The sequence below is a fragment of the Arvicanthis niloticus genome, chromosome 7 (assembly GCF_011762505.2).
Source record: "Arvicanthis niloticus isolate mArvNil1 chromosome 7, mArvNil1.pat.X, whole genome shotgun sequence".
Classification (NCBI taxonomy): Eukaryota; Metazoa; Chordata; class Mammalia; order Rodentia; family Muridae; genus Arvicanthis; species Arvicanthis niloticus.
In genome coordinates this window covers 7,162,087-7,188,821 of record NC_047664.1, presented here as the reverse complement: position 1 = coordinate 7,188,821, position 26,735 = coordinate 7,162,087, and the positions used below count along the sequence as shown (strand labels likewise).

General features: G+C 39.1%; 1 protein-coding gene across 2 annotated transcripts in view; it reads left to right on the top strand.

Annotated features, from left to right (window-relative positions):
* The window catches only part of Unc13c (unc-13 homolog C), a 478,076-nt gene that overhangs the window by 131,887 nt on the left and 319,454 nt on the right, over positions 1 to 26,735 (top strand). For both annotated transcript variants that reach the window (XM_076937868.1, XM_076937867.1), the window contains exons 3-4: positions 8,597 to 8,619; positions 9,181 to 9,245. In XM_076937868.1, the coding sequence (XP_076793983.1) occupies positions 8,597 to 8,619; positions 9,181 to 9,245 (88 nt within the window). The remainder of the gene's footprint in view (positions 1 to 8,596; positions 8,620 to 9,180; positions 9,246 to 26,735) is intronic.

Sequence of the window (26,735 nt, the reverse complement as noted above, 5' to 3'; positions counted from 1 at the left end):
TAATATTATTGATCATTTTAATAGCTTAGCAGTTATTTTGAACTTATATAGCTGGTATAATTTGGTAATACTATTAAATTTCACAAGTTTGTAAGCAAAACTGTAATTTTTCTCTTACTTTAGTAAGAGCTTTAGAACACATACAATTTCTACAGTTTAGAAAGTATAACAGGAATAGTTGTGTTATTCATGATTGAAAGTGTAATAATTCATTCATGACATACTGTAGGATTCTAACAAATACATTTTTATCACATTAAAGAAAAAGTTAAAATTTGTACTTTATTACTGTATTAGTTAGGGCTTCATTGCTGTGAAGAGACACCATGACTAAGACAGCTCCTATAAAGGTAAACATTTAGCCAGGGCTTAGAGTTTCAGAGGTTCCGTCCATTATCATCCTGATGGGAAGTATTATGGTAGGGTGCAAGCAGACGTGGTACTGAAGGAGCTGAGAGTTCTACATCTTAATCAGAAAGTATCCAGGAAGAGACTGTTCCCCAAGCTGCACTGGGTGGAGCCTGAGCATAGGAGCCTCACTGCCCGCCCACCTCCACAATGACACACTTCTTCCAACGAGGCCACTTTTACTCCAAAACAGTCACACCTCCTAATAATGCCACTCTCAGGGCCAAGCATATTCAAACCACCACAATTACTATGGCTTTTATTTGTTCTATGTTTTTCTATTTGTTTAGCAAATTACCAACAAAAACTTAATTTTCTTTAAAATATATAAAATTTGTGGTGTTTGTGTTTCTGGGATCCTACCAGAAAAATCTTTACTGGTACAAATGCCTTGAAGTGTTTCTCTAGTAGTGTCTTCTAGTAGTTTCCAATTTTTATTTTTCCTTAGTTTCTGATGATTCCTGAGTGTTATATAAAAAGAGAGGAGTCGAGTTCAGTGTTATTGATCCTGAGAATCTGTATTTCCCAGCAACATTTACTGAAGAGGCTGTCGGTCTACCAGGAATGTACGGTCTTGGTACCTTGTTTAGAAGTCAGTCAGCTGTAGAAGCACACATTTGTTTCTAGCCTCTCTATTCTGTCTATTCTGTAGGCATGTGCTATTTCATGCCAGTGTCATGGTCTGGTTCCTATGCTTTGAAATCAAGGTCTTTGGTGCTTCCTGTTTTGATCTTCATTGTCAAAACTGGCTTGGCTATTTCAAGTTCTCAGTGTCTTTTCATTGTTGTAGTTATATGAAGATTATGAATGATATTTTAGTAGAAATTACATTGATACATTGGGTAATATGGTCATTTTAATTTTAATTCTTCTAGTCTCTGAACATGAAAAGTCTTACACTTTTAGAAATTTTCTTCTCTTGTTGATGGGTATTTTTTAGGTTTCATTGGTTGTATTTATTATTTAATCTAATTTTATACTATTGCAAACGGAATGACTTTCTTGGTTTCCTGGCAAATTTCTAGTTAAAATATGTATATGCAGAAAAGCAATGAATTATGTATGCCAATCTTGTACTCTGTTTTATTCATGAATTGGTTCAACCCCTTATCCCTGGAGTAGTTCTCTAAGACTGCTGTGGTCATAAAACCCTTGGTTCCCACTCATCTTGCAGAACCTCATGTAGGGGTCATATTGAAGGATGACCTTAATTCATGTAGTATCCTTAGGTTGTAGTTAATTTGATTCAGGAATTGGTTTTTTTTATTCCATTCTTCCAATATGAACACAAGGCAGTCTAGCACAGGCACCCTTAAAGTGAGCTTGGAGGGGAGATTTTAGAAGTCTTTCTTTCTCTTCAGCCTCTGACAGTTTGAATGTAAGATGCCATGGTGGACATTTTATGTAGCCAAGCATCCTCCTGTACATGAGTCCCATACTTCCCTCAAATCAGGGGAAATGCCTGCTATTGTTAAATTACATCAAGTAGCTTTGACCCTCAGCTTTGTTTTTCTCTTTTTTAGGTAGTCAAAAAAGTAGGTATTTGTTCATTTGATCGTGTCTCAAAGTGTTTCTTTATGTCTCTCCTTGGCTTTTTATTTTGTCTTCTTGTGTTTCCAAAGAGCTATCTTCAAGTCCAAGTACTCTTCTCTTCTCTTTATCCAATCTGGTTTTGATGCTTTTGAATACAAACATACATTATACACACACACACACACACACACACACACACACACACACACACACCTTGTTTCTAAGTGTCTTAGTCAGGGTTTCTATTCTTGCACAAAACATCATGACCAAGAAGCAAGTTGGAGAGGAAAGGGTTTATTTAGCTTACACTTCCACATTGCTGTTCATCACCAATAAGTCAGGACAGGTACTCACACAGGGCAGGAACTTGGAGGCAGGAGCTGATACAGAGGCCAAAGAGGGATGCTGCTTACTGGCTTGCTTTCCCTGGCTTGCTCAGCTTGCCTTCTTATAGAACCCAGGACTACCAGCCCAGGGATGGCACCACCCACAACGGGCCCTCCCATCTTTGATCACTAATTGAGAAAATGCCTTACAGCTGGATCTAATGGGGGCATTTCCTCAAGGGAGCCTCCTTTCTTTGTAATAACTCCAGCTTGTGTCAAGTTGACACATAAAACCAGCCATTACAACTAACCCCTTGTCAACTTGACACACAAAAACATCACTATTAAGCTTCACCCCTTACTTTCTTATTCATCCCCCAAATCTATATAACTTTAAAAGTCCCACAGTCTTTACAAATTCTTACATATTATAATTTCAATCCCTTTAAAATATCCAATCTCTTTTGAAATTCAAAGCCTTTTTACAATTCAGTCTCTTAACTGTGGGCTCCACTAAAATACTTTCTTACTTCAAGAAGGAAAAATATCAGGGCACAGTCACAATCAAAAGTAAAATCAATTTATACTATACATATTTCATCATGTGTGCTTTCTCTAGTATTTGTTGTAATAGTTGATTAGTTCATCTCTAAGTAAGAATTGTGTTTTAGTATTCAAAAACATATGACTTATCATGGTCTAACATTCCATAGTACCACAAGTCAAATGGTCTAATAATATCCGACAATGATTGTCCCAGCACTCTGAAAGCTGGCCACCTGAAGATAAGATGCTGGCAGGGTCCTATATCCTCTGCAGGTGCTACCAGAGGACCCTCTGCCTCTGAGAGGTTCTACCAGCTGCTTGATATGGATCAGCATAACTCTACACTTGCTTTCATAATGCTTGGTCTGTGTGTGTGTGTGTGTGTGTGTGTGTGTGTGTGTGTGTGTGTGTGTGTGTGTGTATGTATCTGTAGCTCCCCATGATTCTCTTTTATAAAAACAAAATTAAGACTCTTCTCAGCCTTAATTAATCATACCTGCAAGGACCCAGTTTCCACAGGTGGCCACATCCCGTGGTCTCTGTGCTCAGAACTTCACAGAAGCATCTGGGCAGACCAGCTCATCCACAACAAAGCTTTCCTTAGCATCAGTGTCCTAAACTGGTATACCCTGTCCAAACATCACTAACAGTCTGACCAAAAGTTGATCATAATTTTAATTATAATTTTCAGTCTCATCAATTACACATGCTACTGCCTGATGGATGATATTCTCAGTATCCTTGGAAATTAATTTTAATGTCATTAAACTAATCTTTATTCTATTTCATGTTAATTTCTAATTATCATTAGGCATAGTTTTAATAAACTGGATAATTTTCACACTAAATTACCATTGTTGCATTTTAATTTGTGAATTGTCTTTATCTCAGTTTTTAATATCTAATTTTCCTTTGTATTTAATTTTTCTTCTTTTGTTTTATATTTAATTCTGTAATGCATATGAACTTTATGGAATATGTATGAAGACAAAATGAGTATTATAGCAATATAACATATTGTTGAGCACTGTTGCCTGCTCATAATTCTTCTTATGAAATGAGCCCTTTCTTAGTCATTAATTCTTCAGTATCAGCTTATATTAGTTTATTGATGTCTCACTCAACTATTATTTTTCCAGGATTATACTGTTTCAGGTTTTATGCATTTTAAAATATTTTTATAGATCACTCAAATTTTCTTATTTTAAATATATTTTATTAATATTTATTTACTTTACATCTGATTGAAGCTTCCCCTCCATTCTCTCTTCTCAGTCCCTTCCTCTCCCCTCCCCTCTCCCCACCCATCCCCTTTCCTGTTCTTAGAAAAGGGGAGGCCTCCATGGATATCAACCAGTCTTAACATATATAGTTGCTGTAGGACGAGGTGCATCTTCTTCTATTGTAGATAGGTAAGGCAGTCCAGTTAGGGGAAAGAGATCCAAAGGCAGACAAATGTAGTCAGAGACAGCCCCTGCTCCAGCTTTAGGAGTCCAACATGAAGAAGACACAGATGCACAACTGTTAACATATGTGCAGAGGTCCTAGGTCTGTCCCATGCATCTTCTCTGGCAGGTAGTTCAGTCTCAATGAACCCCTGTGGGCCCAGGCTAGTTGATTGTGTAGGTTTTCTTGTGGTGTCCTTGACCCTTGACCCCTCTAGCTTCTTCACTCCTTCCTCTCTCTCTTCCACAGGATTCCCCAAGCTCCATTTAATGCTTGCATATTGGTCTCTGCCAGGGACCTTCCTAGCATTAGAAGTCCTGAGGTGGGACACAGAGTTGGACAAAGGCCAAAGATTGATGATCTATGGCCTCATAAACTCTTTCTTACTGGTTTTGGGGCCAGAAGCTGATGACCTCTGGAAGATTAACTCTTTCTTACTGTTCTGTGCTGATAATGCTGTTTTCTTTTACTCTGTAACTCTCTTACTATTTTTGTTTTAATAAGCATGGGTTTCTTACTCTGTAACTCTCTGTGCTTTGATAAGCTCTGTTTTCTCTTGCTGGCCAGGTGAGATGCTTAGAACTCATTAACTCTTTGTGAATCAGAGAAAAAAGAAAGGAAAATAATCAAAATCCTTTACATAAGCAATACACAGACACAAGCATATTCACAAACACACACACACACACACACTCATACACACACACACACACACACACACACACACTCATACACACACAATGGTTAGAACCAACCACCTGTCTTAGCAGCCCCACAAGCGTTTATCCATAGTTGCATACATACGCATATATCTACACATGTATGTATAGACAGACATGTACATATATACAACTGAATGGTGGAGCAGCGCCACACACCCCCAAGACACACACATCCATTTGGTGAGTGGATGGTAGGAGCCCAGATGCCACACTTATTCCTTCTCTCTGACCTTCTTATACTGTCTTAGACAAAATTTCTTTAAAAAATTTCTTCATAGATAAAATGTTACACAAAAGGGGGCTACAGAAGGCTGTTGGTATTAAATTCAAAACAGTGTTGAATTCAATAAGCTCAGAATAAGTTGAAAGCAAAAGTTTTACATGGCCTCACTCTGGCATAGTGCACACTTGTGGCCTGTGGCTTCTTCCTTGGATCTAATCTAAAATGAATGTTTCTCCTTGTTCACAAATTTGTCTCAAGAGTCTTTTTCTTTTTAGTGTAATTGTGAAAGTTCAATGTATTCCTTATGATATAGCCTTTACTTACAATGAGGAGAGAGTACATTATATTCTTGATTCTAACTTTATTATATCTTTCTGGCAGAACAACTAAAATCATCTCTTAAGACTTTCTAAAATGATTTGAATCAAATCAGGAATTTTATAAAATCATTAATTCATCTAAATAGCATTATTTCATGAAAGTTCATGTTTATGTTAATCTATAGAAAATCTACTCAACAGGGTGGGCTATTGCCCAGGAATCATTAGACTAAGTAAAAGTGATAGGAAAAGGCATATCAGCTGCAGGAAGGAATCCTGAGAGGAAGTGTCTTGGGACCTTGCCTCTAAGAGCTCACCCATCATGGGCCATGCAAAAACTGGTAGGCTACCTCCAGGAAAATCACCTACTGGTCTCCTAGATCGTTCCTGACAGGTCTCTGCATCAGTTTTCATCAGTTGCTTAGTGAAGCCTCTCAGAAGACAGTTATGCTAGACTCCTGTCTGCAAGTATAGCAGAATACCATTAATAGTGTCAGGGGTTGGCTCTCTCTCGTAGCATGAGTCTCAAGCTGTGTTTCCTTTTTAAAGGGTATAGATGGGGGCTAGAGAAATGGCCAAGCCATTAAAAGCATTTGTTGCTCTTATATAAGGACCCTAGGTTTTGTTTTTTGTTTTTTGTTTTTTTCCCAAGAACCAATGTCAGAAGGCTCACAAATACCTGAAATTTCACCATGGGTGAATGAAAAATTTCCAGAGCACAGAATTCAATTCAGGCAGATTTGGAGGAATGGCAGCTGTTATTTGGATGAAGAGGTATTGTGGAGGTTTGAGGAAGGAGGAAGCACATGTAAAGGCAAAAGCTTCAAAGACTAACATGGAATGAGACTTCTGTGCTTCAACTATGTCTGGAGATGAGCTGTGGAAGAAACATGAGCCAGGAAACTGCAGTAACCTGGGATGAAAGTGTCCCGGGGACACTATCACTGGTGGGTGGTGAAAAGTGGGAAGAACTAATCATATCCCCACTTTAGAAAGGTTTCAGAGGCGTGGTATAATAGAAAGATAACAAAGGCATCAAAAAGAACAGAAAGGGCCTATTCGTAGTAAATATGTTTTGAATAAATGAATGAATGAATAAACAGTGAATGGACCATATTTAACAGCTGCATAGTGGTAATAACCTTAGAAAATTAATCATTCATTTGGATGATTGATATGGGAGACAAGTATCAATGGAGAATACTAATGTAAATTATTCATTCAAAACACAAAACATTTAAAATAGATCTTTTAATCTATTTTTCAAACCCAATTATTATGATTATGTAGGTAATGACTTTTTATTTTGTTTATGTGTTCAGTAGATAGTTGATTTCTTTGCAATTTCATTGATGCTTTCAGTTTCCTAGTGATTCTCTTTTGTTTTGTGTGCTGGCTATAAAACCATAAATCCTGAAAAATAGTAGTTCTTTTGTATCTCGACTTCTAATATTTATGTTACTTATTGACATATTTCAATATCAACTGGCCAGAACATCTAGAGACAAGCTAAAATGATAGTGGAGACATTCGTGCTTGCTGATGGAGATGGGCTAATATTTCCATCATAAATAAATTATTTTAGTAATATTAAATTTTGGCGAGACACAGTCCAATCCTATTTTAAAGTGGTTTCTAAGAATTATTAGGAAGTTTTAGAAAATAACCTTTCATGCTTATTAAAATTCTGGTACAAATTGTCTGATGAATAGATATGTGATCAATTTAATATGTTACATTATGTTAGTCATTGCATGATTTGAGTCATCTGTGGGAATATTATCATTTTGGATAGAATATTTTATTCTTTTAAAATAAAACTTAATTTTGTTTGCTATATTTTAAGTGGTATTTAAAATATTTATGCCACAAATAGGCTTCATGACTTATTGCTTATTAAAATATTTAATTTTTTTTATATTTAAAGATAATCCTGAGATACTATAAAATGTACATGAACTATTTAGTTAGGGCAATCAAGCCATACTTGTCAAAAAGTGAACATATTTCGAACTGTCACTTGGAAATGTGGCTGTTAAGCTGTGTAATTTTGGAAACATTATCTTACTGAGTCTCATTCATGTTTAAAAATGGAAGGTCATTCATGCTCTGGTGCCCTTCCAGTTTGTGTAGAAACACCTCTCCAGCTTTATTCTATAAAGAAAAGTACATAAATTTAAGAGCAATATTCCCATGTAAGCCATAGGTGACCATATCCCTTATGATCTTGGCAGGTTCACACTAGACTGTGAAAACAGCAACTGGTAAACACCCAGCAGAGCTCACAGGACTCTACTACCCATCTTCTTGGTCCCGTGATAGGCTGAACTGAAATGTATCAGGCCGTGATTTATCCCAACTTGCACTGGAAAGCTGAGGACCCACCAGCTTTGTTGCTTTGCATGGTTCATTTGCTCTGAGTCTCCAAAGCATCACATGAAAGTCCAGGGGCCCTGGATGTGAGCCTCCCTCTGCCAAATATTAGCTTGTAATCAGAAGTCATTTAATCTTTGCAGATACCACTTTTGATGTTTGTAAGATTGGCTCTTCAATAATTTAACTCAAGGTTTATGGTGTGAGAAAACCTCAGATGAAAACTCTTAGATAAAATCAACCTTTGTCGTTATTGTGGTAATATAAGTACTGGCATATATTCCTTAAATTTCCCTAGTAGTTATTCTCTCAAATGCTGTGAGCAGTTAGCATGTGTGAGCAGTTAGCAAGGTGGGTTTACAGTCTCAGGAGTTGGGTAGCTGGTCCAAGGCATGTAGTGAGTAGCAGTCTTGGTTGGATCCCAGGACTTCTGATTCTTCAACTGTGTTCCTTGTAGAACACATTTTCTTTTATTGAGTCTAGAATTCTCCCTTGTTATTTTTCAAACACTCTGTCAGAAATCTAGCTATTTATGTTTTGAGGTTATGAGACTCAGTGATCCCTCATTCCCTTGGGGTTTGGCCTTGAAATGGTTCCTTTATAGTTTTTAATAGTTTCAATGACTCTGCTCATGTGTATGTTCAATAGTTTCTGGAAAGCTCCTTCTAACACTTATCCCTTCTCCTGATTCTCTTCCAGATAGCAGCTCTGTGGATGAAAAGGTTTTCAATCATACTTTTTTTCTTCCCTCCCGAAGGATCTTGTCTTTTGTACCTGTTTGTTTGTGACCTGTTAGCCTTGTTTTGGTTTCTTGCTGAGTTGTGGAAAATGCATGTCTTCCCAGCTTTCCAGCTTTCCGTTCTTTGTCCTTCAAGTGTCCCCCAGTGTGTCGCATTTACAAAGGGGTTGCACCTTGCCAGCTTCGCTTATTTAGCTTCTATTCACCAACCCAGGGGTCTGCTACGGTCAAACAGAGCATCTGTTCTCAAGTCTGGCTAAGTCCTGACCTTCCTGCTGATTCATGGTCTCTCCTGCAACCTACCAAGTTTTAAGGGCAAAGAATACTTGGAATATGATGCATTTCCAATGCTTTTGTTTAAATGCAGCTGATTTCAAAACCTCCCCTCACAAAACACAGCTTTGACTTGGAGCTGACCCTGCTTAGCATCCATCATCGTAGGTGCTCAATGTGTAGTGCAGTCAGCCTGTGTCCCCCAGTCTCCCACTCGTAGCTGTACAATGCTAAACACTTGTTTGTTTTGTTTTCTTGTGATTCGTTTAAGGCTCGAATAGTAAGTGGCACTGATTTGGATGCTTCCAAATTCTCTGCACTCCAGGTGTTCGGTGGGTAAGTAAGTCTGACTCTAATTCATTCTAATTCATTTCATATGCCGGTAGCACTTGGCTGTCTTCCCAATATAGATTTTGAAGGCAATGTGTTTGCATCAAGGTTTTGTTGGTATGGCCAGCCTCACTGTTTTGTTTGGTTTTAACAGTAAAAATGGCTTTGCTACTTTTTAATAGTAGTTTTCTTAACACTCCACTGCATGTTCATGACAAAAAGTTCTCACCTGAGTATATATGTGTAATTCAGTGTGGATATATACACGAAGGAGAGAACTGGTATTACCATAACACTTTAAAATCCTAAAATTATCATTTCATTCATTAACACAGCCATGCCATCATACACTACTGACTTATCTGAGGTATGTTTTTCTCTGTTTCCTTGTATGTTACCTATGCATGAATAGTTTTACATATCAATAGCTCTGGATATAACCTATCCCATTATTTTTTACATGACATGGTATTGTATGACCCAAGATAGGAAGTGTTCAACATTTAATCCTTGAAATAACAAATACCCAAACAAGAACTGTCCTCTTTGAAGGTATCATTCTATGTGTGTTTGCCTGATCCTTTCCTGTGATTGTGACTTCATACCTGTTCCTGGGTATCAGATTTTGGTACTGTCATCATTTCAGATTTTAACATAAATAAGGTTATTCTACAATGTGAGGGTATGATCGCTAAGTAAATGTTACCTTATACTGAACTCTTAGAGTTGCTTGATTTATGATTAGTTCAAGCCTTACTGTGAACTGGGGTAAGTACTATTTTGACATTAATTTTACAAGTGAGGGCATCAATGTGTGAGGCCCCTGAGAAGGTTTTTCTTAGTGGAGAGAATACCAAAGTTAGTGTCTAAACCCAAATGATCAAATTAAAAAAATCCATGTGCTCAGTCACTGTGTTGGTCATGTGTGCAGCTTGTGGTTTTCTCGTTTTCACTCAGCCATGTGCCTTCCAAACTTCACACTTCATTAATCCTAGATGAGGCACATATTTCAAAACTATAAAAGCACTAATGGTTTCTACTGTAGTGGTCTCAAAACTGCTTTAGGTGCTACTCTTGTAAATGTTCTGTGATAAATGTTGAATTAGTTAGGTACCTTCCCTCTGTAATATATTCTTTTTTTACTTTTTGAGAAGTTCATGCATGAGTACTGTATTTATGTCATTATATCATTTCCACCTCTCTTTCTGCCCCGTCAACTCTCCCTGTGCCCCCCCCCCCACGCCCTCTCAAATTCATGATCTTTTCTCATGCCCTTAGCCTATGTCTATGTGTTTAGGGCTGACCACTTAGGATTAGATGACCTACCAGAGGGCTCATCCCTAGAGAAAACTGACTCTCCCTCCCCCTGTAGCCACTGACTGCCTGTATCCCTTCATCAGAATTTCCACCATCCTTATGGGTATGCAAGCTGGAGCGGCCATTGGATAGGTATAGTTGGATTTTTAAGTGTAATTTTGTAATTAAAAAATAGACATAGTTTGTGTATATGTCTGTATAGCTATGAAAATAGATTAGGTTTTATATATGTTGAAATTTTAATATATTTGTCTATAAAGCAAAATTTTATACATACTTTGAGGTTTTTAAACTATTAGGTTTTCATAATCTGTTGCTTTAAGATAGTCTCATTTCTTCAACTAATATTTTTATTAAATACATGCTAGTTACTTTAAACTGGGACTTCAAGATTAAACTTCTTGTAAATTTATATATATATATATATATATATATATATATATATATATATATGTGTGTGTGTGTGTGTGTGTGTGTGTGTATAAAATTTTCCCAGTAAATATAATGAATAGGTATTTGCAATGTATATATCTTAGGTTTTTGCCTGTTGTTATAATGAAATATCTTGAAAAAAGCAACTTAAGAGAGAAAGGGCTTATTTTAGTTCACAGTTTTAGGTTGCAGTTTATCACTGTGGAGAAATTATAGCAACAAGATCTATCAGCTGGTTGGTCACAAGGAAGCTGGACCATGAGTGTAGACATGCTAGGACTTAGATGGCTTCCTTCAGTCTATTCATTCCAGGATCTCAAGCCTAGAAATCAATGCTGCCTACAGTGAACAGGTTTTCCCACATGAAACAATGTAATTAAGATAATACTTTAAACATTCTCAGAGGTTCTTCTGCTAGGTGTTTATATATGTGTCATTGAAAATTAACAGCAGCCATCTCGGTGTGTATTATGTCTTTAAATATGTGATGAGTGACTCACATGCCTGATGTCTCTCAGAATGACTTAAGTAAACTTTAAAACCCAAAGGAGCACTCTGAACTATCCAAGGGAAGTTCAGGTAATTTATAACTCAGTTCTTCACTATCTTTTAAAAGATATTTCTTTCTTTGCTAAAACTTGCAGCTAATTAAAGAAGAGGGTCATCTTCAAAAATAATTCAAGCTGAATTCCAGTTTGGTTGTGAAGATTTGATGAGAGCATGGTCCCATGATACTGGGTTGTGGGTCTCTGTCTCCACCCATCATGGTGCCCATCACTTCATAAACCCTTTGATCCCATAACTCACGTTGGGACATACATCTTTATCATTGTAATAGCAACAGAGTCCTGCACCCATAGTTTTATTAATTGAGTGATGTGTAAATTTCTAACTGTATATGGAAGCTGAATGTAAAGTGTGTGTGCATGCATGCATATTTGTGTGCTCGTGCATGTGTGTATGCATGTGCATGTGTGTATGTGTGTCCACTCATACATGGAGGTCAGAAGTTGATACCCAGTGTTCTCCACTTTATTTTTTGAGGTAAAATTTGTCACTGAGCCTAGAGCTTGCTGAACAACAAGGCCCAGGCAGCTGACTAGTGCCATCTTCCTATCAGTGGGGTTATAATGGCACATTGCTATGCTTAGCATTTTGCTTGGATGCTGGAGACATGAAATCATAGCCTCATATATAATCAGTGTGCATCCCCACAGCTGTGTGTATGAATGTGTGTGTGTGTATGTTTGTGAGAGAGAGAGAGAGAGAGACAGAGAGAGACAGAGAGAGACAGAGAGAGTGAGACAGAGACAGACAGAGATAAAAGCAGAGAGAGAGGGAAAAGCAGAGGGAGAGGGAGAAAAAGGAGAGGAGGAGGGGGAGGGGGAGGAGAAGAAGGGGAGAGGGGAAGAGGGAGAGGGGGAGGGAAGGAGAGGGAGAGAGGGAGGAGAGGGAGAGGGAGAGACAGACACGGAGACATTTTGTATCACTATGGACATATTTGACTCTTGTATTCATATCTTTTTAATATGGCTGCTACTGACATATGCTTTTTTTTTTAAAGGGTAAAACTTTATAGAAATTAAAAACAAAAAGAGTGACTTGTCTCTGTCTGAGTACTTACTTCCTGTTGGAAAAAGCCTGGAAAGTGTTCCTGCAATAAGACATGCTCCTTTTACCTTCCTGAAAACACTTGATATCTTTTGGGATTCCAGGCAGTGTGGCTGTCTCTCCTCTTTATCACACATTTTACTGTCCAGGAAAACTGAGAGTGGATCCGACCTCAGCATCAGGGAGACATTGCTCCTTGGTGGTTCTATACCTTGTCTTTCACTGGCTGTTTTCACAGGCCTCATCCATTCAAACTCAACTGCACTCTCGTCCTCTGATTTCTCCTACATCTATGAAAAACAGCACATTCATCCTGAAACTAGATCAGAGAGCACCAATCCCACGTTCTAGTTTTCACTCAGCTCTCTACACATTCTTTTTCATATTACCAGGATACACCACACTTCATTCTATTTTGCCACAGTGAAAATGCCAAGGGCCTCCTCCGGGAGAGAATCCAGGAGGGAGAAAATGTGAAGAGAAGAATAGGTTGGGAGAGAAGGCTGGAAGGGGATGCATACTGCATGAAATCCACAGCATCAAGTATTTTGTAGTTTCATTTGTGGGTGGTTTTTATCATAAGTGTAAAGAAAGACTCATTCGAAAAGCAGCCATCCATCCTTTGCTGAATTGTCATGAGGCTGCCTGGGGGGAGCGTCTCACTGATAAGTGGGAAGAAGGCAGGTATAGGAAACAAGGGCCTCTGGTGCAGGCCTAACATCTGAAAAGGCAGCAGGCATAGGAAGGAAGAGAGATTATATGTGAAAAGCCAGAAACCAATCACAAGAAAGACATGTTGGAGAGAGCTGCCAGCAGAAGGCTGCCTTCCAGAGGAGCACTAAATTGGAAAAGCAGCCGGCTCTATGGTCTCTATAAGTCCAGTCTTAGCTGGGAGCAGCTTGTGAGAAATATAGTCCGGTGGCTGATGCTATCGTGGGTTCTGGAGAAGCGACAGTTAGAAGCTGCCATCAAACTACCATGCTCTGGTCAGATTCTCTTTAAGGGATATCTTAGTATATCTGAGTGCACTTCCTTAGGACCCAGCCAGAGCTAAACAACACCACCCAAGTAAATAATTGTGAGTGAGATGCTATGAGACACTTCTCCAAATATAAGTCTTCATTTTATTTAGAATGACACCCTTTGGACTGTCTCCTCTTTGGGACATTTGTCATCAGAGTCTCCTTGGTTGCATGGGGAACATTTCTATGATTCATTGTGCCGTATTCCCCAGGTACCAGCCTTACCTGAAGGAGAATTAAAGAAATGCTACAGCTTGTTCCTCTTCCAGGGATGCTGCTTAAAGGCAATCAGAATGGTTCATACTATCTGACATACCATCATCGTAGGCTCTCCTGCAATGTTGCCTCTATGAAATTAGGCTGTCTCCAAGCCCTGATAATAGGGTTATTAACCTTTATACCAAGAAGGCTGGGAAAGCACCATAATCCACATATGACCTGTGCCCAGGCAAATGTCAAGGGGTTCATGCTGTAAGATCTCAAGTTCTTATGAGATTGTCTAAAACAAAGGCACAAAGCAGCACAGCCTACAGTGCTTCCATTTGGGCCAAGTGTGTCTGTGATGAGATCAAGCCTGTTTTCCTTACTGAGGAGCAGAAATTATTGTGGATGTGTTGAAGGCATAAGCATAGAGTCAGAAAATGAAATAAATAGGAGGCTTTTTAGGTCATAAAACTCAAGACTCGTTTTATGAAACAGCTACCACATAGAATTTTATAACAAATGACATTTGGAGCTGGAGATTCCCAACCCTCTTCCTCTTCTTCCACACTGCAGAATGCTTCTCAAGATCACTATATTTCTTTAGCTCATGTGATAGGAGGCTTATGATTCTGAAATGAGCTGCAGCTGTTCCCTTATCCATGGGCGTCTTACATCTCCCATCCACCTTTACCAGGAGAGAGGCAAGGAAGGAGCAGAATGGAACAAAAAGCGGAGAATGTCTCTTGAGAGAAACTTACAGAGTATGAGAGACTCTCAGGGAAATGGCTGCAATTTGTATTCTGAGTTCATTTTCAAACTGTTAAAATTGGGGAGAAAAAAAAAAGCCCATATTTCCAAGGCTGTTCAACTGTTCCTATGGACCCACAGCTTGCAATAACACACAAGTCAATGTTTCCTGTTGTTTCTTCATTTTATGCTTCACCTTGATTACAACAGCTCTGTCTGTTGTAGGACCTAACTAAAGTCAGGGGCATACACCATTCACACTCCTGGGTCTGGAACAAATATGTTGCTGCTATTGTGTTTCTACTTCTCCATAATGTCTCGAGGCTGCCCTGTCCTCACACTCTCTTCTCAACTATCTTTGCTTTTCTCCTAGTCAGCCTCTAAATTATCTGCTTAACACAGAAGCGAGGTTTGCTCTGATTTTCCCCGGGGTCTACTTTGTCTTAGATCAAGTCTCCTCTCTTTTACCCAGGAATTGTTTCTTTCAGTTAGTCGAATTTTACAACTCTGGTTCTTGGGACTCATGTTCATGAATTAGAAGCCCCTCTAAGCCTAGACAATAATGGCACTGCTAAATCCATCATTTTAGGGCCTCCGGTTGACCCTACACCTTTCATTCTCTGCTCATAGATCTCCAAGTGATTAACAGTGAGCTAGCTCACATAGTAAATTCTCTACCAGCCACACTAACAGGCCATGATGGAAGAAATAAGGGTCCCAGACTCTCACTCCCCGCTAGTTTTTTTTTCTGCAAAAACATCTCACTTCTTTATAGAGCAGAGAGCTTGCTTTAGATTGAGACTGGATTAGAGACTGTTAACTTTATGAAACTTCTGGGATGGGAACAGACTGATTTCACAATTTGTCGTTGTGCCACACTGTAATCACAAAGCCGTATTTTAACCTCCATTCACACTCAGCTGTAGCTTGTTCTGCTGCTGTGTTATGTCCAGTCTCTGTGCTATTAAGGATTAGCCTCCTTATACCCAGTTTTTTTTCCACTCAAATGTACTTACCAGCCCGTCTTCATCTGTAGTATGAAATGTCAATCCTTTTGTGAGGGTCTGAATAGCTTTCATGATTTCTGTCTCTATTTTATGAAAAGAACACAGTGTTCCTCCCCCAGCTCTCATTAGCATTTTTCATTCATATAGCACCTATTAATTTCTAAAATTGAATAGTCATTTGAAGGAGTTTAACTTGATTAAATGATTCCATAGAAAACCTTTATCACTCAGTGTCAGACACAATTATGCCAGATGTAGAGATGGAAGCTGGAAGGAGTGTGGGAGAGAAAGAGAGCTCCTGACTCTAGTACACACAAATTCAAGAGTACACCAGGACATCAGATGCCCACTGGCTTCCATAAAGTCCTCCTCCAGAGCAGACATACCTTATCCTAAATACCAATCAAGTTTTAGCACCATTGTTGTGTTTTATAAAAAGAAAAATGAAGCCAGGGATATGTTTGGTAGAGGCCAGTATGGTGAGTTGGTGGGGCATGTTTCTGTGGTCCCATGCTGAGGCATCCTTTCCCTCTGAGGTACCAGCCACACAACTGCTATAGTATAGAATAGAGTTTATTTAAGGCATGGGGAGGGGAGTCGAGGGAGGAGAGAGAGAAGGGGGAGGAAGGAAGAGAGAGAGAGAGAGAGAGAAAAAGAGAGAGACAGAGAGATAGAGAGAGACAGAGACAGACAGACAGACAGACAGACAGACAGAAGAGGAGTAGAGGCTGACCATCAACACCTGGAGAGAGGGGGAGGGGAGAGGAGTGGGGAGAGAGGGGACAGAGAGGGAAGGGGGAAAGAGAAAGAGAGCAAGAGAGTGAGAGGAGGGCAAGCAGCCTGTTCTATAGTGAGTCGGTCATACCTGGCTGTTGCATAGTAACCGTGGGCCGACAGAGCCTAGAAGAGATGCTAACAACCATAACTTAATGACAGCAATGAATGTGAATAAACACAACACCAAATCTCATTGATTGTATGAAAATACTTTGACTCTTAAGAAAGATACAATTTTTAGATCTTCAGTTCTCATAGGATGACTCCAAGTCCATATTAAACCATCCTCCCTTTAGAGAAGGAGATCACAATTCACCTTCAACTCTGCTGGCTTAATCAAAAGGCACAGCACTAGGTTAGCTCAGATGGAGCCTGATTTTTCTTTACTAGGTAACTGCCCATCAAAACAACACACAGGCACTTGGGATGTGGTTTATTTAATAGAGTGTTTGCCTAGCATGCACAGACAGTCTTGGAGTTGCTTCCTAGAACAACATGAACTGGACATGATGGTGCATACCTGTAATCCAAGTAGCCAGGAGGGTCAGAAGCTCATGGTTACCCTTAGCAACATAGTGATTTTGAAGCTAGCCTGGGCTACTTCAAACAAGCCTGGGGTGTCTCAAATAAGCAAGAAAATAAAAATACAACAAAACCTCACTTTTCCATGCTTTGTACAAGGTACTAACTCTTGTTAATTCTCATTTGTTAGAAGGTTATCTTCTTCATATACTTTCCAAACTGTGTGCTTAGTAAAATCTGTTCAGTTTCAGTGATGTTCGCCATACTATATATAACTCACCAGGCTGCTGTTAGAACATTAAGACCATAAACACAAGCTACTCCTCCCACCTCATTACCCCAATCCTATTCAAGGATTTCTCCCCTTCAAGATCAACACAAAACAAAACAATCACTCAATCCAGAGCAGACATTATTCTCTTTGGCCCTAGAGCATCATGGGAGGACCCACCTAAAAGAGCAGCCTGTTAGATTCTTTGTTAAGAAGTCTCAGGAGAGTGGCAGACATAATAATGTGTGGTAACGGCAATCCTAGCATTTCAGGAAGTTGAAGGAGGGGGGTTGCAAATATGCAGCCAACCTGTGCTAGAAAGAAAATATTAACCCAGAGAAACACCAGGTAACAATCTCGAGGAGAATATGATTTTTTGAGGAAAATTACTACATGACACACCACATTTTTTCCAGAATCTCCTCTGTGTTCAACTTCCTTGGTGAATATTTATATATTCCAAACTTCAAGACAGATCTCTCCATCTCTGGCTTGCCTCACATTCATGAATAAATCTGAGAGTTTTTAAATACATCACACAGAATCCAGCTTAATCCTCTAACACCTTCTAGATGAGATAGCAGAAAATTCCATCTTCATGAAATCAGTATTCAAGCATTCTTTAAAGAGTGTGAGTTACATAACTACAGAACATTTGACCTGTTAAATGGAGTAGAATTAATGACCCATGTTAGAAAAGAACTGCATTAGTTTATTTTCTGTTGCTATGATGAAACACCATGACCAACGCAATTTACAAAAGAACATTTAATTGGGCTTATAGTTTCAGAGGGTGAGTGTCCATGACTATGTAGCAAAGGCATGGCAGCAGGAGGCTGAAACAGCAGCTGAGAGCTCTCATCTTAGAATCAAAGAGCACACTAGGGATGATGGGAGGAGGTTTTTGAAGCTTTAAAGCCTGCCTATGTGAGACATCCTCTCCAACAACAACAGCACCCCCTAATTCCCAAAAGGTCTACCAGCTGGGGACGAAATATTCAAGTATATGAGCCTATGAGAGGCGTTCTTATCCAAACCACCACATTCCATTCCCTGCCTCCCATAGGCTCATGGCAATGTTATAATGCAAAATGTACTTACTCCAATTTTACACCCATACCAGCCCCCATAGTTTTTTCAGTCTCAACACTTTTTAAAGTCTAAAGTCTCTTCTGAGACTTCAATCTCTTAAAAGCCCCCTCTAAAATAAAAAAGTAAATTAATATGTACAATATACAATGGCACAGAATAGATATTACCATTTCAAAATGGAGGAATAGGGGTACAATCATAAAATACTGGACCAAACCAGGATGAAACTGTGCAAGGCAAACTTCAAATCATGTAGCTTCTCACTAGGTCTGATATCAAATGACTTACATGGTTCTTCTCTCTGTCTTTGATGCCTGCAATAAACTTCTCTCTCTAAAGCTGGTTAAACTCCCTGTCTGTAGCTCTCCTCTGCAGACATCCCATGGTACAGGCACCTCCAACATCTTGAGGTCTCCAAGGATATACAGAATTCACTTCCATAGCTTTGCATAGTGATGTCTCAGGGCCTCTTGCCTTCTTGAGACCTTTATTCAGGGACTGTCCTGCTATACATTACCTCAAGTCAGCAGCTCTCCTTAACTGAGGAAAAAGATTCTACAAGCCCTTTCCCACCTATTGTATCTTTATGACTGTAAAGACAGAGCCACATGAGGACACAGGAAAGGTCAGCTGACAGCTTGAGAAGGAACCAGATGACTTTGAATCACATTTGCAGGAGTTCTTGGTTTTTATTATTATTATTATTATTATTATTATTATTATTATTATTATTGATTTTTATTAGATATTATATTTACATTTCAGATTATATCCCCTTACCCCATTCCCCCCACCACACAGGAACCCCCTATCTCCTTCCCCACTTCCTGCTTCTATGAGGATGTGTTCCCACCAACCCCCCCACTTCCACCTCCCCACCCTCCAGTTCCCCCACACTCGGTGTCCAGCCTTCATGGGACCAAGGATCTCTTCTCCCATCTATGCCCAACAAGGCCATCCTCCCCTACATATACAGATGGAGTCATGGATCCCTCCCTATGTGCTTCCAGGCTAGTGGTTTTAGACCCTGGGGAGCTCTGGTTGGTTGCTATTATTGCTCTCCTCATTGGGCCCACAAACCCTTTCAGCTCCTTCAGTCTTCTCTCTAACTCTTCCATTGGAAACCCCTTGATCAGATCAATGGTTAGCTGTGAGCATCTGCCTCTGAATATATCAGACTTTGGCAGACCTCTAAGGAGGCTCCTGTCAGCATCTACTTACTGACATTCACATCAGTCTATGGAGTTCTTGTTTATTGCTGCTTTCTGGGATCAGAAAATGCTTTAGGCATTTTATTTTCACAGGTTGGAAGCTCAGCTGGGTGGGGTCTTGTCCTGGTGGTACTCTTCCCTTTTTTCCAACTCAGATAAGGACTCTCCTTAATTCTTTCAGCATAAGCCTTGGCTCCACCGTTAAACTTCCCAGTGTTCTTTTCCTCTTTAAACTATACATTTTAAATTTATTTTGTTCTACCAGCTCTTTTTCACTGTAGACCTGCTTAAAGAGTGCTGACTAGTAACCACATGACAGAATTGAATCAAGCTTTCTTGAATCTCTTTTGTCAAAGAAATTTTATCTCAGGCATATTGATTGGATGAGGGCAAAAAGCAACCCCGTTGTTCCTCAAAGTATCAGAATTTTCTCTATCCAACTTGGCAATATTGTCCCTCTCTGAAACCTCTTGAGCTGGGCCCCCATAGTCTGTGGAGCTCTCAGCACTACTGTCTTCCAAACCCCTCCTAGGATGACCCACTAAGTTTTGCTTATGGCGTTTAACTACTTTTCTAGTCCAAAGTCCCAAAGTCTTCCACATTCCTCATAAAAACAACAGGGGCAGGTTCTACAAAGCAATAGCCCACTCCCTATTACCAATTTCTGTATTAGTTTGTTTTCTATTGCTGTGATTAATCATCATGATCAAGATAAATTTTTATAAAGAAAAACATTTAACTTGGCTTATGCTTTCAGATGCTTTCAAATAGCAGCAGGAGATGGAGCATCAACTGAGATCTTATATCTCACACGCAGGAGGAAATTATGATAGAATATTTATGAGGCCTCAAAGCCTGCCCTGTGACACACCTCCTTCAACAAGGCCATACTTACTAATTTTTTTCCAAACAATTTTACCAACTAGTGACCAAGTATTCAATTGTAGGAGCCTATGGGGTCGGTCCACTCTCATTTAAACCACCACTATGACTAAGCCAAAGCACACAAGTGTGATTCCATAAAACAAGAGGAAGCTATGATACACACACACCCTAGATCCTAACCCTGCAGATTCATCCCAAAGTATTATGATAACAATAGTTAACATAAAAAAATGTCAGAAGAAAAATAATCAGTGAGGAGTAATTAATAACTCTAGAGTAACCATTTTATTTCCCAAGAAAGCATACATGCTATGATTGTTAGCCTTATTTAATAAACATTATTATATCCCATGAATGAAGTCAGCAGATATTCTCTGTAGCCCATACAATAATATAGCAGAACAAGAAAGTAATCACAGTTCATAAAATAATATGCTTCTACAGCCTTATAATATTTCACTCTTCATTTAAAGTAGCAAATTTCTCAATCCATAACACTTTCTTAAATATTTAACAGCCTGCTGCCAGAACTGCACTGTAATTTTCAAGAGGCATTGATTCTAAAACTAAGACTAGCAGATGAAGAGGCTTCTTTCTCCAAGCCATCTTTACTATTTGGAAATTACAGATACCTGATGGGCTCATTACAAAGAGGTATTTTATTTTTTTCATTTTATTATAAAAAATTGGATCATGTCTCATTCATAATTATTCTGATGAACCCATCACTGATACTTTTTGACATACTATAACCAGCCTATATTGAAACACTGTGTAGCACTTTACTTAACTCTCTTAACAAATCTTGAGGTAGGTAAGAATTGTAATTTTACAAATAAAGTAACTGAGGCTCAGAGACATGAAGCATGTTCAAGGTGAAAGAATGTCTAAATATCAGACCTGAGATTTAATGTGCCCTTCAGGATTACAGGACTTCATTGCTTAACTATTATGCCAGATTGATAGATATTTGATATTCAAATAACTAACCTCATGTCTGGATCCATTCTGCTATGCATTATACCAAGTATTATACATACTGTGCATTATATTCTTGTGATATTTTGGCAAGCAATGGGACTGCTTTTGTCCCTTGTCCAAAGAATTTGCCTGAGGCTAAATTTAAAAGCAATAAGCAAGGTATATTTGGAGAGTGTTGTTTTCTCCAGTTAGGACCCTTGGAGGCATGGGGTCAGGGAGGCACAGGATCCTGGGAGTCAGGCAAGTGGTAAAAGCAGAACTCATTTATTTCAGGAAATAGGCAAACCTTTATACCCAGCATCCCATTGGTCCCCAGCATCTCAAGTTGCCTCTATCAGGAAATGGCTATTGCATATGTGTCAGCTCCCCAGGTGGCAAGTTCTTGCTTAGTTCCTCCTACAGGAGAGGTAGCCGAAACTCTGAATGTCTGACTACACATAGGAAGCATGTGTAGTAACCTCTGAATCATGTACAGTAGTGAATGTCTGCACTTTATATAACGACTCAGATGCCCTGAGAACATCATTGTTGAAAACAGCTCCTTGGAGAGGAAAGATAAAGAGAAGCCCGTGCGCTTAAATTAACAGCACTGTATAGGTTTTAACAACCAGGGCAGAGTCACCTGTCAAAAATATGAAAGACTTAATGTTTCCAGAGACACTAGCCTCCTGCAGCAGGTGCACTCAGGCATGCCGCTATATCTTTTGCTTTGAGGACTTTTACACAACTCTGTCAGCCATGATAAGCATCACTGTACCTCTGGCTCATTATCTTGATGTTATACTCAACAATGCCAGGTAGGAGAAGCCAGACCCCCTGAGGTGTATACAAACCATCAGTGCTAGAACAATCCAAGTACAACTCTCTTCAGAAATGTGACACTGTCACAATATAATCCATCTACACAAATGAATTAGGACATGTACTTGAAATAGGTAGACTCTAAGCCACCACTACGGAATCTCTGTCTCTCGATGCCTGATTTGAAAACCCTGGACAGTGATTTCAATCACGTTACACTATAATATATTCACCAGATCATTTAATGCATCCCACTTCTTATCCAGCATCCATGGAGTGGGGATTGGGGATAGTTTTATGGCAGAGTAACAAAAAAGTACAACTTTGTTGATGGTGATCAGAGGTAGAATTTTCTAGATATAAAAGAGGGATTTTTCAAGATGCAAAATTTTAAATGTCAAACTGGAAAACTCTGGAGTGAACAGATAACTGCCCACTCTGGATGACCTTGGGGAATCTGGCTGCCCCAGTTTACCACTAGATGGTTCCTGTGATGTAACCTGAGTGTCTAGCTCACTAGAATCTTCCCTGAGAGAGTTAAATTGAGCAATACACTTCCCCTATGCAGCCACTTTTCTTGGGATATACTGAAGAAAGTGCACAGACTGATGCTTGAAAAAACAGTCTCCTAGTCTGGGCCCCACCTGGTACATTTCTTTGGCCATAACTGACAGTCCTTGCTATAGCTTGCAGAAGCCTATCACAGGGAACTGCAGTCTGAACAAAGAGCTGTTACTTTGTCCTCGTTCAGAAGACCCACTTTGTGTTGTTAGTGGTCTCAGATAACCACCACTCCTGCTTAGAAAGTCTTTTTTTTTTTTTTTTTTTTTTTTTTACATCCTACCATTGAACATTTCCCTACTGGCAACATGCCACACTTACTATTCACTAATGGTTAGCAATTTTGTGTTTGCTGTCAATCCAGCTACAATAGAATTCTACCAGATGGGATAACCAGAGTTTCTCTAGCATCCAGACTCTATTAGTTTAGAGGAGCAGATAACAGAAACATAGTAAAAATGTGGTGAAATATTAATGCTAATGAGCATTGACTTATAAAGGAAAAACTCATAGAAACAACAATAATATGTCACTTGTCATCAAGTCAACAGGTCTGTGCAGAGCACAGCAAGTGCAAGTGCCCTGTCCATTCTACAGGTCCTTTGGATCTGCATAGAAGATGTGACATATGCAGTCATCTTTCCTCTTGTACTTGCTGCATTTAGCTAGGAAAGTGACTAGAAAGATGACACCCACAATGTATAGGAATTGAAAATTAAAACCGTGTTTTTTCATGGCTAGCATATGTCAAATGGCAGTTGATATATTGACTGGAATTTCTTGCTAAACTATGACCAGAAGAAATTGTTTTGATTTAAGAACTACTTTTTCAATTTGGTAGAAGTACAAGGCTTATAACTAGTGTGACATATTTTGAAGATAAACTAGTGTCGTTTGAAACTCATTAAACTATTAGCTAACAATATGCTATTTTTTTTTTTTGCTGTGTTTTAAAACCTATTTTGCTTAGTCTAAATACCTGGGATTATTAGCTAGCCATGGTGGCAGTGGTATCCTAAAGAAGCAAAGAGTCATAGGTGGCCTCTTTGTTCCCTTAGGTATCACTGTATGTGGGCATGCAGAGCCTAGGACACCTCCATCTTTTGTTAGATATCATTACATTGTGGGAAAACAAGATCCTAGCAGCTCCACCTTCCCTTAGGTATCAATGGATTGAGGAGAAGTAGGATCCAGGTGGTCTCACATTCCTTCAGGTATCATTGTGCTGTGGAAAGGCAGCATCCTGGGCACCTCCACCATCCTCATGTATTGCATGGTATATGCTTTGTCCTCCTTTGAGGGCATTTCGATTTTCTGCTGGGGAAAAGCCAGCAAAGACATAAATGATGGCTTGGAAATTTGAATCTCTGTTGCCTAAAGTGTGAGGTGGACAGAGGGACTTGGTTATGTTTTGGAGACCCAGTAATGCTAAAGTTTCTGGAATACCATTGAAACAGAGTGCTGGAAAATGACCCCAGCTTGCAGCATGCTTGGCTTGAGAATAACAGGAAATGATTGTTAATTTGAATGAATGACTAGGGCTATTGGGCTAAATCATAGGGGATTTGAGATTTAAGTTCTAGTGATTTGAGATTTAGTTCTGACAGAAGCTGTAGCTAGGGAAGATTGACATAAAGCCTAGAAGGCTAGACTGGGGGGTGGAGGGCAGAAATAAGGATGCCATTATGCCTTCCTAACAGTACACTCTGCCTTGTTTAGATCAGGAGCAATCAATCCTTAGAATATCATTGTATATAAATAAACAACAACAACAAAAACCCTTTTTTAATTTAAAAGTGGAACTCAGTAGTTTGAATCTTGTATAAACTCAGGAGTCTCAAATAAAATCTAAATTATAGCCATGGGAAGTGTTATGGTTTATATATATTCTGCCCAAGGGGTGACACTATTAGAAGGTATGGCCCTGTTGGAGTAGGTGTGACACTGAGAGTGTGGGCTTTACGACCCTCATCCTAGCTGCCTGGAAGACAGTATTCTGCTAGCAGCCTTCAGATGAAGATGTAGAACTCTCAGCTCCTCCTGCACCATGCCTGCCTGGATGCTGCCATGCTCCTGCCTTGATAATGGACTGAATCTCTGAACCTGTAAACCAGCCCCAATTAAATGCTGTCCTTCTAAGAATTGCCTTGATCATGGTGTCTGTTCACAGCAGTAAAACCCTAACTAAGACAGAAATAATACTTTCTTTCTCTCGAAGTGTGCTTAATTTTTCATCTGTCTTAAAGAATAAATCTGATTTTTTTTAATTAGTTGCTGTTATAAGAAAAGTAATTGATACATGTGAAAACACACACAGCAAACAGTTGTTTGCTACATTTGGGTCATTAATAGTCTTGGTTTTTTAAATTAATTTTTGCTTTTTATTTTGTGTGTGAGCATATGTGAATGCAAGCACACATGTACCACAGTTCACACACAGCGGTCAGAGTCAGTCCTCTCTCCCACCTGGGTTCTGGGGATCAAGATCAGGCTGTTAGGATTGGCAGAAAGTGACTCTAACAACTAATTCATCTCACCAAACCTGGTCTTAGTTTAGTTTTGTTTTGTTTTTTTTATAAGTTTAAAAAAAAATTATTTATTTATTTATTTATTTATTTATTTATTTATTTATTTAAGATTTACTTATTTTATGCATATGAGTACACTATTGCTCTCTTCAGATGCAGCGGAAGAGGGCATCAGATCCCATTACAGATGGTTGTGAGCCATCATGTGGTTGCTGGGAATTGAACTCAGGACCTCTGGAAGAGCAGTCAGTGCTCTTAACCACTGAGCCATCTCTCCAGCCCCTGGTCTTAGTTTTGAATCCCTTCAATGTCGCCAGCTCTGATAGCTTCCTGATAGATAGTGGGTTTAGATTTGAAAGACCAAGGAGTATTTTGATGAAACTTAAATTCTCTTTATGAAGAGGGAAGCTATCTAACGGGGCAGAGAGAAGCCATAATGGGCAATCAATGAACAATGAAACCTTGATAATTCACGTGATGTGGATTGCCATGAAGACACAATCTATTTCATCTATAGTTCATCTCAAGGCCATTGCCATATACTGAATGCCAGCATAAGGACTAAGCTGGCTAGTTTAGGCCTGGGTAGTGTTCTCACATTTGTACAATAGTCACTAGACCAAGAGTTACTTCCCAGCTTACTTATATTTGATGTTGGTAGAAGACATACCAGGGTCAGTGGTATAACCAGTTAAATCATAGCTGGAGAACTGAAGTATTTATTAATTTAACTATTTCCCATGACCTGGAGTAATTAATAATTAAAACTCTTCCTGATTTGTCACAAAATGAAACAAATCTCTCAGCCTTTATCTTTATCAGTTTAGAGTTTTTTCTTTCTTTCTTGGCATTTTCCAGTTTTGTTTTGTTTTGTTTCTCTAGAGCAATTCCTATATGCCTTTTGCTGGTTATCATTCATAGACTGACTTTCCAGGCAGTTGCATGAATACGTCCTGAAGGATTTGCAGTTCTGCTGAAGCGTAGGCTTCCACTGATACCCAGCACTCTGTCTCTATGTGTCCCTGCTCTTTGGCAATGAGGAGGTCCCATGGGAGAGCCTTATTATTGCTGTTACTGAATCTGCAGGTGCCTGGGTGCCACCCTCTGCTCAAGACTTGGAGTTTTGTTTTTATATATTAGCACATGTACTTAGAAACAAGTATATTATGTTAATAACATGCAATAATGTTTACTAGAGAAATAAAAAATATTTTTATGAAAACATGTTAATAACAATAAACAACGAGTAATTCCAAAAGGAATGAGGTGACTCTAGACAAGTGATCCACATGATATATAACTATAGTTATAACTAGATTTAAAACTCTGCTCCTAAGTGATTCTAGTATTGAGAAAAGCTCATCTCCTTAGATTAATATTAGGCTCAGGCCCTGTGATGGCAGAATATATACACACAACTACCTTGGCTTATACTACAGTGAACCATGAGCAAAGATTAGACCGTATCCATGAATATTGCCTGGGTTAGCCCATGCTATCAGAAGAGAGACATTTGAACCTGAGTGA